General features: G+C 42.7%; 1 protein-coding gene across 2 annotated transcripts in view; it reads right to left on the minus strand.

Annotated features, from left to right (window-relative positions):
- si:ch73-242m19.1 (uncharacterized) overlaps nucleotides 1-15,509 on the minus strand; it is a 90,894-nt gene extending 75,385 nt beyond the window's left edge. The window contains exons 1-9 of one of the 2 annotated variants that reach the window (XR_010329947.1): nucleotides 14,919-15,509; nucleotides 14,745-14,824; nucleotides 14,181-14,319; nucleotides 13,987-14,059; nucleotides 4,281-4,391; nucleotides 1,734-1,847; nucleotides 1,438-1,632; nucleotides 1,021-1,174; nucleotides 559-710 (exon numbers count right to left, since the gene is read on the minus strand). Coding sequence is in view for 1 of the 2 variants with exons in the window: in XM_064335063.1 (XP_064191133.1) it covers nucleotides 559-710; nucleotides 1,021-1,174; nucleotides 1,438-1,632; nucleotides 1,734-1,847; nucleotides 4,281-4,391; nucleotides 13,987-14,059; nucleotides 14,181-14,317 (936 nt within the window). In the remaining variant the exon portion in view is untranslated. The remainder of the gene's footprint in view (nucleotides 1-558; nucleotides 711-1,020; nucleotides 1,175-1,437; nucleotides 1,633-1,733; nucleotides 1,848-4,280; nucleotides 4,392-13,986; nucleotides 14,060-14,180; nucleotides 14,320-14,744; nucleotides 14,825-14,918) is intronic. The other variant, XM_064335063.1, reaches the window with a different exon arrangement.
- Nucleotides 15,510-17,514: the final 2,005 nt, after the last annotated feature.

Genomic DNA, 17,514 nt, shown 5'->3' on the forward strand with positions numbered 1-17,514 from the left:
AACACTACATTAGACAAATAAATTTTGCTTTCATTTAATCACTCAACTAACTCCATTTAATAGACTAGATACTGTATGTTATCTTATATTATTAATAGGCAGAATGCAGCTAACCTTGGCGCAAAAGTAGCTGTATCAGTTTACGGCTTTGACTGCAAGTGTCAAAAAGTTTTATCTGCAACAGACACTTTACCAAGACCCCCCCAAAACGTTCAGGACAATGCGTGTTTTGCAAGTTTCTCAACAGCAGCTTTTAACCACCTACAGAAGCTTTGTAACTTGTAATTTAAGTTTTTCCCGTTATCAACAGTACTATTGCAGACAGTGTCGGAGCTACATGTCTGAGGAAGTAGTACATAGCAACCGTTTCTAAGCAGGGATTGCTTAGATAATGCCTTGTCCCTTCATTGCTGCTTGCAGCTATACATATTACTATTCTTTTTATTATTAGTAGTAGTAGGGGACCAAGCACTATTTATTGATTATGACTATGAGTAGGGGGATACTATGGTGACCAGGAGCATGATGTAACCATGGTTACTTGGAGTGTGCCATTACCATGCCAAGGAGCTCCATCTCATCTGCAGCAGTCCTCATCTCCTGGATATTGTAATGGATGTTAAAGTGAGACACGAGGTGCTGCAGCTGGGGGCCAAACTCCTCCCGTCTCAATGTGTGTTTAGGGACTTCTGTGCCCACTCCAGAAAGCCCTTGGGGGGGAGACATGTCAACAGTAAATAACTTTAAACATACACAAAATTATCCATAACTTCTCACTATGAAGTTCGTTCTGACCTTGTAAACCCACACATATTGCATCACCTTTGGGTGAAAAAGAAGTCAGCACAGGTCTGTTATGAAGAGGGAGGTTTTATAATTTAAGCACAATCACTTGGAATTAATCAGAAATTTTAATAGAGGAACTTGCACTAATTTATTTGGTGGTGGTGGTGGTGGTGGTAACTGTAATTATTTTCTCTGGGGTGGTGTGGTGAAGAGGGTTGTTTAGGCTGCCCTTACCTATACCTACAGTGCTCCAAGGCTGCAGTGGAGTTGCCCCAAGCGATCCTGGGACTTGCGTGCTGGATTCCCTCAATGTGGGAGTTTCTGCAGGAGCACAGGACTCTGAAGAGTCATCCCCAATCCTCTCATATGCAGGCAGATACTGCAGTTCCTACCACAAACACAACACCAATCACTGTAGCTCCTCCCTCAAACACAACATCATTCACTACAGCTCCTCCCACAACACTAAGTGAAATTCCTACCAGTAAGTATATGAGCCAGGTGGTTTATGTGCCTGGCAGGACTGAAAAACTGCAGATTCCACGGCCTACCAGGAGCAGAAGCCAGCAGACCTTCAGGCACATTAGTCCATCTGGTACAGGACTAAGGCTATAAGGCTACAGTACTGTGGAGTCACTGTAGGCTGCTCACCCTCAGAAAGCTATGGATAGTCTTGATGGAGTGCAGGTGGCACACCAACCACTGCAGGTAGATGACCACATCTTCCTGGGTGACAGCATTGATAGGGTTCCCTCTGCCAGTCAGAGCCTTCTCCCGTGAAACGGCCAGCCTGCGTGCCCGCTGAACAGCATCTTCATACTCGCCGATCAGTCGAGCTACCTGTTTCTGTGATACCATCATCACAGGTGAACGACCTGTCTCGGTGACATCACTCAATGGTGACACTTATAAACCCTGTGAGGGGTAAATCCTTTGCCAGGTCTTACCTTGTAGAGAGGGTACAGCTGCTCAATGACGCCTGAGTGTCGGCAAAACCTTCTCCATCTCAACATGTGAAGATACTTGCACCGTGCCAGCTGGGAGCACCGATCTGTATAGAACTGATAAAGAAATCATGTTTAGCACAGAAGACAACAACCTAATTTAGCATAAAGCTCACCTGTCCATTCAGGTGAATCCAACCAGAGTGTGAATATCCATACTGATGGCATACAGTTATCAATTCATCCAAGCTCACAGAGCCACAAAAGATTTGAGATCTTGGTTCAATGAATGTAAGAGCTAATTGTTCTATATGAAAATTGGCTTTCACCTAATAACTGACTGAATAAAAGTGACATAGTGTTAACTGTGGGCCAATTGTAGAATCTGTTTTACCCAATAAAAAGGCTTTTGTCTATCACGTCTGTTGATTCAGCCCTAGAATAGCATGCCATTTTCAGAGCATTCCACAGCAGGGCAGTGAAGCCAGTAAGCTCACACTTACACTGATTGTTACCAGGTTGAATTAATACAGGGCGGCACAGTGGTGCAGTTGGTAGCACTTTCGCCTCACACCAAGAAGAGTTTGAATCCAACCTAGGCCTTTCTGTGCGGAGTTTGCATGTGGTCTACCTATCAAACGTCAGACAGGTCCATCTGATCAGCTGTGCACAGCACTTTCGCACCATGAGAGTTCTATCAGCAGTGTGGTTGCTCGGGTTGGTGTTGCAATCATTGCCACTTCTGGGTTTTCTAATCACATCCACAGAACCTGAATCTGTGCACTCCACTAGTGTGAAGTGTCACTAAAAAACAGTTTAAAGCCACAATGACTATACATAGTTTATATGCCACGCTGTCTTCAGCTGTGGTTCAATTCTGGCAAAGTTCGCCTTCTTGCCAAGGAGGCAAGACGTGAGAGGGCAAACTGGATTGGCTAATGGCATGAGCACACAGTGAGCACCCAATGCTCATGGGAGTTGTAGTATCATCTTGAATTTACTTAATTATTTCAGATGCCTTTTGTAAACTACAATGATTTTTTTTTTTCATAGAAAATGCTACCAAAAGGTCACCCACCAAAGTGGCTAGTAAGAGTGATGGAGTTACACGCCACTGCCGAATTGTACCCCCATTGGTGGGTGGTGGGTGTTAACCCTGTTGATCAATAATCAATTATTTTCAGTAGTAATTGAAGTTCCAAATTGATGTTTAAATCTTTTCAATGAGACTGATTACAGCAATTTTATGAATTATTATGATTATTAACTGTGGTTAACCTTCTGCACCTAGAAAGTGGTCTCCCGTGTAAGTACTGTGAAGACTGAAAGGCTTTAGTTGATGTATCACAAATAAATATACATTGTTTCATCCATTTGCTGGCCCTCGCTCAGGAGTCAGGTGCTGCACTGTGCACAGCAGGTTCACTTAACCAGCTTCTTAAGCAGGGAGGGAAAGAGGGTTGTGGACAGCACCCAGGGCGATCCTGGTTTAGGAGCTTATCTAAGGTTAACTGCCTTTGAAGCTGAGCCTGTTCTTCATCCCATTTTCAGAATCTGGCTGTGGCTTCTGTAACCACAGGCATCCATTGAATACAATACATTAAAAAGAGGGCCTGTCTCACTTATGTTGGTGAGGCTCAGGCATAGATGGTGGGCTGTTATGTTCCACCCTGCAAATGCAGTACTTGAGACAGTTGGAGAAGAGTTCCCATGGAAGCATGTGAGCATCCTGCCACACCAGTGTACTCTCTTGCAACTCTGCTTGATAGATGAAAAAAAATAGCAGGGTTATTACCTGCCATAGCACCCTGAGAAGCAGTAGTGCAAGACCAGCCAATGAAGTAGGTAACCTGGTTCTTCATAGTGCTTGGTTTTTTGTTAGACCAGCAAGATACAAGTGGCAGGAGGTAGTGGGCAGTCAGGGGGCATTGTTACTCATTTCTGTCAGTTTACCATTCACCACCATGAATGGTAAATAGGAGGCAACTACAGCTTTAGCAGAATATAGAGATGTCAGCCTAATACATACACTTTCAAGCTCTGGAGGCATAATGTCACTGTACATGCTGCTTTAGTTACCTGAAGTGCATTTCATTCCTTTACATTTCCAACTCTTGCATGACCAGATAGCTGCAGTTTTAAAGCTAGCAGGTCATCAGAAACATTGGCATCTAAAATATCCTCACACACATAAACTGTCTGGTTCAATCAAAAATAAACAATAAAACTGAAATAATATTTTTTTGTAACTCCAGGAAGTGGAAGATACAAATGATACAAGGCTGAATCTATTGGTATAAGGCCCGTGTGTAGAGTAAAGGATGCTACTGTTGGATAGTAATGTTTTGCTGTAACTATGTTTCATGCATGAAACTGACATGGTGTGCATTTAATTTCACCTGGGTAGATGGTGAATACATATTGGCTCCTGTTTGAACAGACTTGAAAGTGTACTAAGATGGAATGAAACAAAAGCCAGATGGGTCAGAGTGGGAACTTAACCCCCCTCCCAAAAACCACCCCTTCCCCATGGGCCTGCCCCCAGGTCACCTGGTGCAGCTGTAGAGGCAGGCTCTCTGGTGTGTACTCTCTGCTCCTGCAGCTTTCCAGTTCTTTCTGCATGACGTCTGCCTGGGACACCATGGGCTGCAACCCTGACACCTGCAGCAGTCAGAAGGACTGGGCATCATACAGGCACTTGGGTACCATAACACAGAGTTTTTAAGAGGAGATCCAAGCATTTACAGTGATGTGAAAAAGAAAGTACTCCCTCTTTCAATTCTATGGTTTTACATAGGACAGAACTAACAGAAGGTTACAAATGAAACCATAGTTACATGAGCTTCCGGAGCCACTTGGAGAGACGTAGCTAGTAGACATTAGCATGATTATCATGGTTTCATGCGTAACCTTCCGTTATATATTCCCTCCTACTTCACCAGGAGTTGTAGCTAGTGGAGCTGGAATGCCAACAGTGTGACAAAGGATCTGGACATACCTCAGGGAGACTCCATAGAGGTAGGATTGCCACACGCACTGTCACCAAGGAAGCTATGCTGACACTGTAGTGTTTCAAGAATGTGTACAAAGTGGACAACCGTGCCTTGAACAATCTCCTGAAAAAAAACTCCTTTCAATGCTGCCTAGCAGGTGGCGACACTCCTGGTTGAGTGGCACAGAGCTGTCGATGCTGTGAACTTATATAGGGAAGGTAGATTGCCTCCACCACCCAGTTCGAGAGCCTTTATTTTGACAACGGGGCACCCTTCGTCTTACTGCCATAGCCCATCTTGCACCCTTCGAAAAGGTGGAGGATGAAAAGTTGTCAGTATATCTCGGATAAGATGCAGTAGTGACAGCACTTAAGGAAAAAAGGACAGGCTTGGCTAGAATGTCATGCCAGCATCCTCAGGTCGCCAATGCAGCCATGTAGGGCTCACTGACAGAGTGTGCAGCTTGCCCACACATTTTATAGAAGTTATGGCTAAGAAAAAAATAGCCTTAAGGAAAACCAATCTCTAATCTACAGTGTGCAGTGATTCAAAGGCCAGAGAGCGCCCTAAGATCCAGGGGGTGTCCCACGTGGGGACAGGTAATGACCCTCAGGGACAGAGACATCTCACACCTCTCATGAACTCGCTGATCAAGTAGTGACTCCCAACTGTCTGTCCATCTAAACTAGTGTGTCTGCTGGACACAGCCACAACATAGACCTTCAAGGTGCTAGGTGTGCTGCCAGCATAAGAGGGGTTGACTAAAGAAAATTTAGTATTACAGGTACAGAACAGTACAAGGAGTGCACCAGTCAGTGAACACACCCCTGTGGTGGAGTGGGCGTGGTTTGAGCGTCGGCTGCAGAGAGAGAGAGAATGAGAGGAGCGGCTCTCGGACCCTTCGTCACAACTGTCAGCTGGAGGTAATCAGCGCCGATAATTGTTAATTGTTTAATTGCGCTGATTGCCTCTGATTGCTTTCAACAGTGAGCCTGGGGTTTTTAAAAGCACGACCGGAAGCCGGAGGGAGAGAGAGAAGCGCCGGCGAGAACACGGCGAGAAAAGCGCTGTGATTTATTTGAAACAAAAGAAAAAGCCAAGGGCTTAAATAAAATAGCACGGAAGTGCTACGAACGGAAAACAGTGTCTCCAGTGAGTGTGTTTGGGTTAGGAGGGGTGGCACTCTTTTGCCACAACCCCATTGTCTGACATAGGGCATTCTACAGTGTCCAGATGACAGATGGGTCACATTCATTTATTGACAGCTTGGACCCAGCAGTGGCCCAGCCCACAGGGGGAGTTGCTCTGGATTGGGGTGTCAGATCCCATCATCCAAGATAGCATATCCTTCCACAATGAAAGTTGGAATGGGGTCCCAGCAAGGAGATCCAGAAGCAATGGGAAACATGTGCCCCCCAGAATCACTTGGTGGATACTACTCCTAATCCTGTGCACAGCGAGCAGGATCAGAGGGAGTGGAGGGAATGCATGCAGCAGCACACTAATGCATCTATCCCCAGAGGGCTGTCTGTGCCCATGATGCAGAACCACTGAGGGAAATGGATCACTGCAGCCAGGGTGAACAGGTCTACTGTCACAGTACCAAACCGTTGCCACAGCAGCTGTACCACAGCCGGGTGGAGCCACCACTCCCCAGATAGCATTGTTTGACTCGAAAGGGTATCTGCCACTTAGTTCCAGATACCAGGCAGATGAATTGCCCTGAGGAAATGCCCACGTCCAGATCTGACCTGTTATGTGCAGCAGGCTGACAGAATGCATTCTGCACTGATGGTTTATATAAAAACTTGATTGTCTGTCCGAATCAGCACATGCTTGCCAATCAGTGCAGGTGCAAAGTGCTTCAATACCAGAAAGGAAGTAGCGCCACACTACACCCCAGCCTGTTGGAGAGGTGGCTGCCAAAACATCTTCCATCTCTGAGGGGACTGAGCCTATTGGAACACCAATGTGCAGAAATGTCTGCACATGCCAGTGGCGTAGTGCAGACATAGTGTATGACTGTCACATGCACAAACCTTGCTGGCTGTAACACCAAACTACTGAACTATATTTGTAGCAATCTCATGTGACCCAGCGAAATCACCACAGGTTATATCACCATAGCACCCAGCAGTTGTTGAAAGAATCTGACCTGAACTCAAGCCCCCAGATGGAAGTAGTCGCAGAAGTTAAGTATGCAGTCCATTCTGCTGGTCGGCAGGTCTGCTTTCATCTATCACAAATCGAGGCACAGTCCAGCAAAGGCAGTCTGTTCTGTTGGTCTAAGGCAGGCCTATTCAACTAGCGGCCCGCAGGCCGGATACCCTTTTGAATTTTTCTATGGCCCGCAAGAGGCTGCCTGCAAATCAGGCTGGCATGCGTGTGATAGGATAGATAAAACTAAGGTACATATCTCTGAGCTACTTTGAGACATCTGAACCATAGATTGTAAGATCTATGGTATAATATGGTATTGGTTACGTCTTTTTAAATCACCTATGTGCTGTGATTGGCTGCAACAGGATTATACCCAGCTCCGCACCTGCCATTCGCTCAGTAAAACCTCACGTTGCATTCTGGGCTGGCGGGCCACAGAGAAACTCAGGTTAGCTAAGCTATAGGGCTGTCAAAAAATATTCAAAGTTCAAAAACTATTCTAAAATCTTTTTTTTTTTTTTTTAAAGTTCAAACCTAAATTTGACCATTCCAAAATTAGTTTTGGATCCCGCTTTTGGTAATTAACATAAATATACAGGCTTTAATTTCATGCGGCGAATCATGTTCATGCACGCAAAGTTCATTTCCTGTGCTAATGTTACTGGTCAGCTAACAATTTAGGCTAAATAATGTTCCCATGGCAGGCTATGTCTCCTTCCTGTTCTGAAGATTTTGATAAAATTGGATGATGAGAGAAGTTAAACAAACTGAACAGAGTAAGTAATCCATGTTGTTTTAGGCTACAGGTATTAGCCGTTTGAATAGGTTTTGTGTAAAGTATAACAGGATTTCCTATAAACAATCATTTCCCTATTATTGTGATTAATAAATGCCGAGTTGTGGCAAATTACATCCAGGAGAAAGTGCTTTTTTCATTTGCGCATTAGACTATAGAAACTGCAGGGGGCTCATTTATAAAATGAACTTGTGTGCATACATCAAGTGAAGACCTGACGTAGAGCCACAACCATTTCCATGGTCAAATCGATTCATGTTCAAATTTTATAAATCACTACTTTGACGTGATTTTCTACGTACGCGCCACACAGTTGATCTAAAATACATTTTATAAATGAGGCCCCAGATGTAGTAACCTAGTTCACCAATGTCCTCTATTCTACTGCTCGCTTGTGGAAAATAACGCACAGGCCAGTTTAGAGGGAGCGTCACGTGCATATTGCGCCCGACAATAAGCAGCTTATTTTTTGTGAATTATAGGCAAATGATATTCAAATATATTAGAATGCGAACTAATTACAAAAGCTAATATTCAAACTCAATTTCATGGCACTTTTGATAGCCTTACTAAGCTAACAACAAGCTTCAAAATGTCTCTCTCGAAGCCCAAGAGATGTAAAGTTGATTGTGAAAATTGACAATTCCAGAGCAAATGGAGTGACAAGTATTTATTTACTTTGCCAGCCGTAACCATAGCTTTCCTACTTTTTTGTATGGACTGGCGGCTGTCAGGAATTGATTATAATGATATGATTAAAGTGAAAGAAAAGGGATGCACGTGACTAGTTTATTCCATGTAGTAGTATATATGTTAACATTATACTGTAAGAGTTATTTGTAGCCATTAACAGACAAAGTATTCTGTGTGACCCACGAACCCCCAGTGATTTTCCTATTTGGCCCACTTGCTGTTGAAGTTAAATAGCCTTGGTCTACGGTTTCTCTATAAATAATTCACTCTCAGACTCAAGTCTGTAATATAGTCCAGTGTCAGAGCTGTGGTCTGTGCCATGACCACCCAAGAGGGGGCACAGACGAGCCATTTGTCAAGATAGGGGAGTATCTTCGGCCCCTGCAAATTGAGTGGGGACAGTGCAGCGCCCATGCAATACGTAAGCACCCATAGTGCTAGTGAGAGGCCAAAAGGTAAAATGAGGATCTGGTATATCTGGCCCTGAAAGGCAAACATTGGATAGAAATTCTGGTGTGGCCGAAAAATAGGAATATGAAAGTAAGCATTCTGTTATGCCCTCGTGTTTCGATTGTCATTTGTATTTCCTCGTGTTCCCGTTATTTATGTTCCTTGTGCTTTTGTGTTCCTCACCATGTCTTTGCTTTTCCCCACAGGGCGGGCGTGACCTTATTCCCTATTCACTCCCTAATTACTTCCAGCCTTCAGCCATTTTCTCACTCCGTTCAGGTCGCATTCCTCACACCCCCCTTATTAGTTCTAATTAGTCCCAGAGTATAAAGTCACGCTTTTCGTTTCACTCCTTGCCAGATCTTAGATTTGTTGCCTAGTCTTGATCCTCGCACTCCTTGTCTAAACCAAGCCTAGCTGCTATTCCCCGTACCCCGATTCTCAGTACCTTCCTTGTTTCCTTTAGATAGCACCGTTCTCCTAGTCACTTTTAGTTTTTGTTTCATGCACTTTGTTTCAGTGTTCCCCTGCCTGCCGAGTCTACGTGTTTGTCCTCGTCATGTCTCTTTTTGTGTTCTCTCTTTCTCCCCGGTTTACTTCCCCAGCTCCAACCTCCCGGTCCTGCCCATCCTTCTCCGGCCTCCCAGTCCCCAGTCCAGCTCCGCCGCCAAAGCCAGACGAATCCCTTACAGTGCCAAGCCAAGCCAGATCCTGAACCACCTCCTCACCAACCCTCACGGTCCCTGCTTCAAGCCTGCCCTGGTTCCTACCGCATCCATTCCAGCACCACGCCAAGCCGGATCCCGGACCACCTCCTCACCAACCCTCACGATCCCTGCTTCAAGCCTGCCCTGGTTCCTACCGCATCCCTTCCAGCAACACGCCAAGCCAGATCCTGGACCACCTCCTCACCAACCCTCACGGTCCCTGCTTCAAGCCTGCCCTGGTTCCTACCGCCCCCTGCTGTTTAATCAATAAACTTCTCTTTCTGAATTCCATAACACAGCTATCTCTCAGTCCTGCATTTTGGGTCCTGCCAAGCACGGAACGTAACATATCCTTTAAGTCTACAGATGTGAACCAATATCCCTTGGCTAAAGCCTAGGGAATGTTTGCAGAGATTAGCATATGAAACAGGAACTTCAAAGCCATTAAGTCCAGAACCTGACAGAAACCACCATCCTTCTTTGGAACCAGAAAATACATTGAGTAGAACCCATCAAGCAGTTCTGATGGCTCTACTCTCTTATTGCACTCTTTAACAGAAGAGAAAACTACTTGTTTTGGAGCACTTACACCTGTAGTGGGTTCTGCACAGCCGTTTGCTTGATTGTTTAGGCATTGGAGGCTGGTGAAATAACTGCAGCCTGTAGCTGCCTGCTTCTGCTATGCCCAGGAGCTTTGTGAGGTGAGGGTTAGGGATGGTAACATGCAGGTTATGGTCCTGGTCTGACTGCCTGCGCTGCTACTGCTGGCGTTGCTGATGATGATTGTACCTCCTACGTCTGTCAACATAGCCTTAGTGCGTTGCCTGAAGCAGGGACAGTGTTGCAAAGGCTGGGGCTATGGGTGGCCTATGCTATGCCTGGGGTGGGCGCCTCATCCAAAATCAGTGAGTTGAGCAACTGACTCTGATGCCTTTACTCCCTTGCACCAAGGTCTGTTGCGCCTCTAGTCCAAATACCTGTCCAAGGGTGACAAGTAGCTCACACAGTGTTTTCTTGGATGATGGGGGGCATCTCAAACAGACCATGTTTACTAGTGTCTACTACTGCCCTGAGGTCACTGGAGCTGTGGGTCCTGCTCAAAGGGTTGGTCCAGTATTTAGTGAGCTCCGCTGCAATGTCAGGTGCAGTAGGAACGCTGAATGATCCCTGCTGCCGAGTACAGCTCATATAGTAAGCAAACATGTTGGGGGCATCTGTGGGAGGATCCATCCTAAGCTTAGCCAGAGCCACAAGGAGAACAGCCTTCAGCAATGGAGAGCCACCTGGTGTGTCATTGGTGGCCCCACTAGTACCCTGGGATGACCCCTTGGGGAATGCAGGGTCCTCGTCATCGGCTGCATTGTGTGGTACATTAACGAACACTGACCGTGATGCTGCCAAAGAAATCATGTCATCTGCATGATGAAGTTGGACCCACATGCTATCACAAGCTTCATGAACCGTTGAAGGATTAGCCTGCCTAATCATATCAGGAATAGACTTCATCGATGCCATGTAAGCAGCTAGCTTGTCAACCTCTGCTGCAAGCTTATTTGACTTGGCCATCTTCACGTGACGCATGTGGCGCCCCAGCATTCGTATTTGCACACTTGGAGTTAGTACCATGTGCACTCACAGTGTCAGATGGTGGCAACAGAGCAGCTTCCTTTTCAAGGAGCGCCAGCCTGCTCTGCCTAAACTCCATGGGGATATATTCACAATCAAGGTAAGCGCAAACTGTAGATAAAGCATCTTTACATTACAGGCATTTAGCCAATGCTCTTATCCAGAGCGACTTACATTGTATCCAATTATACAACTGGATATATACTGGAGTACCTTGCTCAATTATACTACACTGCCACCCTTGAAGGTGCTTAAATTCCAAGCATCCGGGGCAATGACTGTGGGTATCCTCCGACTGAAGAGTGTGGCCACAATTACCACAGACTAGGATAATCAAATCAAAATCCATTCAGAATGATTGATAAATTAAAATTAAAAGCAAGAACTACGTAGTGAAGTTGCTTGCTAGCATCTTAGCCACTGCCAACCATCGTGCGGAAGGCGATGAACAGTTGGAAACGATAGGACACTCTCCTGTCTTGAAAAGTTAGCAGTATAGTAGCAGATTGAAGCACTAGAACACCTTTCTGCTCCAGTCAGTAAATCCAGCAAACTGTGGATCAGAATGCTGAGAACACTCTTCCACGCTGTTACGGTAACTTAGAAACTGAGCCAGCTAGTAAATGAGCAATAAAACAGCAGAAGCGTGATGCGTTTACTACTGCCACCAAGCTAGCAATCCAGAAACTAGAGACTGTGAGATGGCAATCCCGCAGCGCCAATGAAAATCCCTTATCCAGCAATCGTGACCGTCACAGTTTTGCTCAAGCTGCAAAACTGTTAGGATGTTAGGAATAAATATCATTACAGAAAACTTCATGGCACTTGAGTGTAAAAAACACATCTAAGATTAAGAGACTGATTTGGAGCTCTGCCAGTACTATATAGGCATGAGTATGGGTAATGGATTGATCAATTACTCATCGGATACATGCCTACTCAATCTTTTTTATTTTCTCATAAAGACTATGTAGGTCGATATAGCTCAGGAGGTAAGACCGATTGTCTGGCAGTCGGAGGGTTGCCGGTTCAAACGCCACCCTGGGCATGTCAAAGTGTCCTTGAGCAAGACACCTAACCCCTAACCCCTAACCTCTAACTGCTCTGGCGAATGAGAGGCATCAATTGTAAAGCGCTTTGGATAAAAGCGCTATATAAATGCAGTCCATTTACCATTTAACTATGTGTAGGAACTTGGCTCCATTTAGTAATTTATCACACAGTAGCCTATGTAAAAAAGAAAAAATGCATTAAAATACAGGATATTTCTTCATCTAACATGAACAGAATAAAGCAAATATATATTTTGAGAAGTTTTGATTGCAATTATGCTTTTTGTTGGTGAGCCGTTTTATAAGCACAATAACAGAGTAGCTGAGCTCAAATGCCCTGAGCAGAGGGAACATTTAGTTTAACTTTAACCCCCAGACAATACAACAATTCATCGTGGCAACCAATCAGATTTGATATATAGATCTGTCAAGTAAATTGTCCCCCTTTTCAAATTTTAGTTCCACATTCTATAGTTCCACAATGGAGAACTGATTGGCCGTATCAGGTTTCCCAACTTTATATAATCTCCTACAGACACACTGACAAGAGGAACGCAGCGTGGAGGAAAGTCCCTAGATAGGCAGCTGACTAATGTCTAACTAGTGAGTAACAACCAACAATAACAAAAACATTTTCTTGCTAATGTATTAGTTGCTAGTTGTTGATCATTTCTACCAGCCACCTAGCTAGCTAACCAGATATAACATTGAAGACATTTGCTGGGAAGACAATTTTTGGTTGTTATTGTTGGTTTTTACTCCTAGCTAGACATTAGACAGCCTAGCTAGGCAGCTGACTAGCATCATTCAGATCTACTGCAAAAACTATTTTGGACAATGAACCTGAAACACGACATAAAACTCGGTCAACATTTAACGAACACAACTGTGAAAAACTGGTGACACGCCCACAAGTTGTGGGACGTGGGAGAAGTGCCAGGCAGCAGGCATTTTAATACAAAGCAATATAAAATAAGTGCATAGTGAAGGTCACTGGAACAACTACAAAACAAAGGTCTGATAAGATACAATACTCATTATGTAACAGTTATTTATAGCCATGAACACATTAAGTCCAGTTTACACAGTAAGCATTGGCTAGGTAAGAAAGTTATGGTAAGTCAAACTAGGAGACATGACAACGAGCTACAACATCAAGATAATGACACAGGTGCCATATGAGTGCTGGGTGGAGATACAACTGTAACATGACAGTGCTACAGGAACAAATTAAAAAGATTCAAATGATAAGAGAAATCCTAGATTGGGAAATCCCGGCAGAGTAGTGATAGTTAGTCCAGGTACAGTCTGAAGAGATGCGTCTTCAGTCCACAGTGGAAAATGGGCAACTAAGCATTAAGACTTTATTATGACAAAAAAACTTGGATAGTGATGTGCATTGTTATGCGTTCATGCATTTTCTATATAAGCAGTGGTGCCACTCGGTCAAGATGTCTACTAAAAATTCTTCCACATTACGCAATCCCTTGCTCTGTGAAATAATTGAAAATCACCATCTCTAGTACTGTTTGTAGTGACATCAGTTCACACAGTCATATGACTATGATTTTGTTGATATTCATACTCAAGTGTGTAGAAGAGATCATATCTAGAAGCTACATCTCTCCTGGCGGAGTAGGAAGCGATCTATAACACTTATCTAGTCCTTACCAAGTTGTAACAGTAGATAAATCTAATCTAATACAAATGTTACTTTGTTATTATTTATTTAACCCAAAACAGGCCGACATGCAGAAGCCATGTGCAGAAGGGCCTGACCTCTAGGCCCTCCTGTAGGATCTGCTCTCTCTCCACACGAAAGTAGGATATGTCTTTAGGTATTGGGACAGAGCTGCAACAGAAAAAATGAAAGGTGAATTAAAATAACATGCACAGACCAACACCACACCACTCTTATACAGGACTGCACTTGCTCAAATAGAGCAGACCTTGGTCTCACTGCTTTTCATTACCTGTAGGACTTCAAAGCAGAGACATCTAGGATACCATTCTCCTCTATCTCTGTCCGGAGAGCGGATAGCTGGGCTGATAGCTCCTTCTCCATCAGCTTCAGTTTCTCAGTGGAACAGACCCTGTACACCCCTGCCATTACTGCAATGCAGCATTAAGAGCCCACATGAGAATTGAGATATGTGAAAAGTAAAGGAGTGACATACTGTAGCTGTAATATATTTCAACTGGTACAGACAAATATGCAGAAAATAGTGAGACATTAATGGATTTATGCAGACGTGTGTCCCCACACAGATAAGATAGTGTTCATCAGGTGTGCTCGCTGAAAGTCGACACCTAACCAAATAATATGAAAAACGTTTTAAAGATACAAATATGGAAACCATACCGCCAATAGGTTTGTAGGCTGTCATGAACTTGGTAATATAGGCTACACACTCCAACGGCATGATAGTTTTCAACACGTTTCAATCGTAGCCTATCTCTTTTTTATTGAGAACTTACACATAATAATGTATTAAGTATACATATTTTTACAGCAAATTAACTCGAATTTCTCTTACCGTAAAGAAGGCTATCTCAGGAGAATTTTTGTCTTAAGGCTTGGTTTCCAGACGCATGCGTGCCATAAACCATGAGGTAACTATGGAGACACAGCAAACAAGTAGTTCGGTTTAAATCATTGCCCACTTCTAGCTGACAAAAATCTTACTAGTTTTCCCTACCAATAAACTTACTAGACGTTGGTCATGTAGCCGAAATTCAGATGTAAGGCATTGCACTTTTAGCAACAACGTGAATAATAAGTTTACCAGACCAAACATTCAGTTGTTATCCTAACGCTGAATGTTTTCATACGGTAGTTGCACCGCCCACACTAGTAAAATTAATTTCCCTGTTCATGAACTTTCAAGAGAACCAACTGCGAAGGAACGTTGCTTGTGGGTGGGACGGAAGCAGGTAGGCTAAGCAGTCATATCAAACAATTAAACACAAACATATTGTAGTGCTAACACATTTAAGATCACGGTCACATCTGATAAGTCACCCAACGAATGTTCAGCTTCATGGAGAAAGTATGTTTACAGATAAGTTCCAGAAATAACGTTAGTAAACACGGTGGCCATATATTCTCCATAAAATAACTTGGACAGAGGTTTGACCATTTTAAATCAAAGTAGCCTATGATACGATTTTGCATATTGATCTCATAATAATTACTTTATAAACAATCAATCAAATGTTGATGCCTTTTTGGTGTCGGCTAATTCGTGTAAGCCAGAACCAAGTTTGACATGGAAACACTGGAAACAAAGCTAACCATAATACGGGAAAGGCCTTTTCAATTAATTATGTGATTTGTGAACGCGAGGGATTGGATTTTGGAAATAGTAACCGGTAACACTGCAAGAACCCAATTAATTATTTCAAATAATACAGATTCCACTGCAAGATATAGGCCTACCCCTCAAAAGCTTCTAACGCTAAGAGACAGAAAATTCTGTCATTATTTTTACACTTCAATAAAATAAAAATCAGGGTGTATGCTCTTATGCACCACAAGATGGCACTATTGAAACATACAAGTTCATCTGATTCTGCGCAGCAGCAGTACAAATAAGATTTATTGTATGTGGAAGACAATGTTGTTAAGTTACTGCTCTGTTACTCCTCTGTTTTTGTGGATTCAAAGATTGTTCATCATATGTTAATTAAATTTCATTAACTCACCCTCCAATTTTTTATTCAATCTCATTACGTCATTCCACAAGCATATCATTTTAGATTTATTTATAAGTTAAGTGCAGTACTACAGTACATCACAACAGTTCTACTCTCTGGTTTTCTCTGTTTACGGAAACACACTTTCCCTAAACTTGCATTTATGTTTTCATCTGCACAGTGTTCTGAGAAATATGTTTTCAATCATTCAAGAGACGGGAGCAAAATATGTAAATTAACTTTGTGTTCTATGGATGCAGCAAACAACTCCTGTATGGTTGAAATTTATATTATAGGCATTTAGCAGAAGCTCTTATTCTGCTTACAACATACTGCTTACATTCTTTACATGAATCAGTTTATTCAGCAGGAATTTACTACTCAAGGGTACAAAGGCAGTGCCCCACATTGGAATCAAAACTACAACCTTAAAGTAGGGGTGTAAGGATACATAAATCTGCATCGTTGTATCAAAGGGCACCTGGTCTGATCCAGTCGATACAACGTTCAAAAATCGATACATATCTTTATGAATTGTAACAAATTATTTATTTAAATGTCCATAATCTTACCAGTTTGATCTATAGCACCACTGCCAACACCATTGTCCAGTGCTTTTTTTTTCTTCTGTTAAACATTATGTCAATAAGTTTTTGCACTCTTGTTTTGCACTCTGGTTGTATGTGTGTGTTGTAACAGTATTGTGTTAGCTGGGTCATATAAATTGATTGCTTCTTATTATATCATATCATTTCGTATCATATCGTAGCAAAATTTGTGATATTGCCAAATATTGAAATCAAATATTGCCTCAAGAAATTGTATCCTATCGTGATTAATCCGGGGTTTACACCCCTACTAACCAGTACTCTGTCACCCACTGACAGATGACTGGTAATGCCTGTGCATATGCAGTGAGCTCCATAATGTTTAGGACACAAGACATTTTTTTTCATTGAGTTTGCTCTGTACTCCACAATTTTAGATTTGTAATGAAACAATTCACATGTGGCTACAGTGCAGATTTTCTGCTTTTATTAAAAGGTATTTGTATACATTTTGGTTTCACCATATAAAAATTACAGCAGTTTCAAATCAATAATGAATATGTCTTTGTCTCAAACATTATGGAGCTCACTGTATATGCACATAACACCTACACTGGGACCGAATGTAATAGAAAAAATCAGCATGCCTCACTTAGATGTAAACAACATTTTTTTATTTTTTAAATATTTTTTTAATTATTTGTAATATTCATGATGACTTTGGAATATATAGTCAAACATATTCTTCTATATATGGCATGGAATATATAGCCTACAACACACCCCTAACCAGGAGTTCAATTGGGATTTGGGAGGTGGGTGGACCCTGAGATCCGGTGGGAGGTGGGTGAAAAAAGGTACAAACCAATGAATGTCTCAGCTGAAAATAGTTGTATCTTTAATGTATTATGCACATAATTGTAATTAAGGAAAACAATATTTTAAAAAGAATGTATACTATTGATGCAAGCTTTTACATAAAATATTTCAAGTTTATTGAGTGTCATTAATTTTTTTTACCCATGAAAATAATCGGTCATCTTCCTCTTTTGTCCTCCCTTTC

This window comes from Anguilla rostrata, chromosome 1 (genome assembly GCF_018555375.3).
Source record: "Anguilla rostrata isolate EN2019 chromosome 1, ASM1855537v3, whole genome shotgun sequence".
Classification (NCBI taxonomy): Eukaryota; Metazoa; Chordata; class Actinopteri; order Anguilliformes; family Anguillidae; genus Anguilla; species Anguilla rostrata.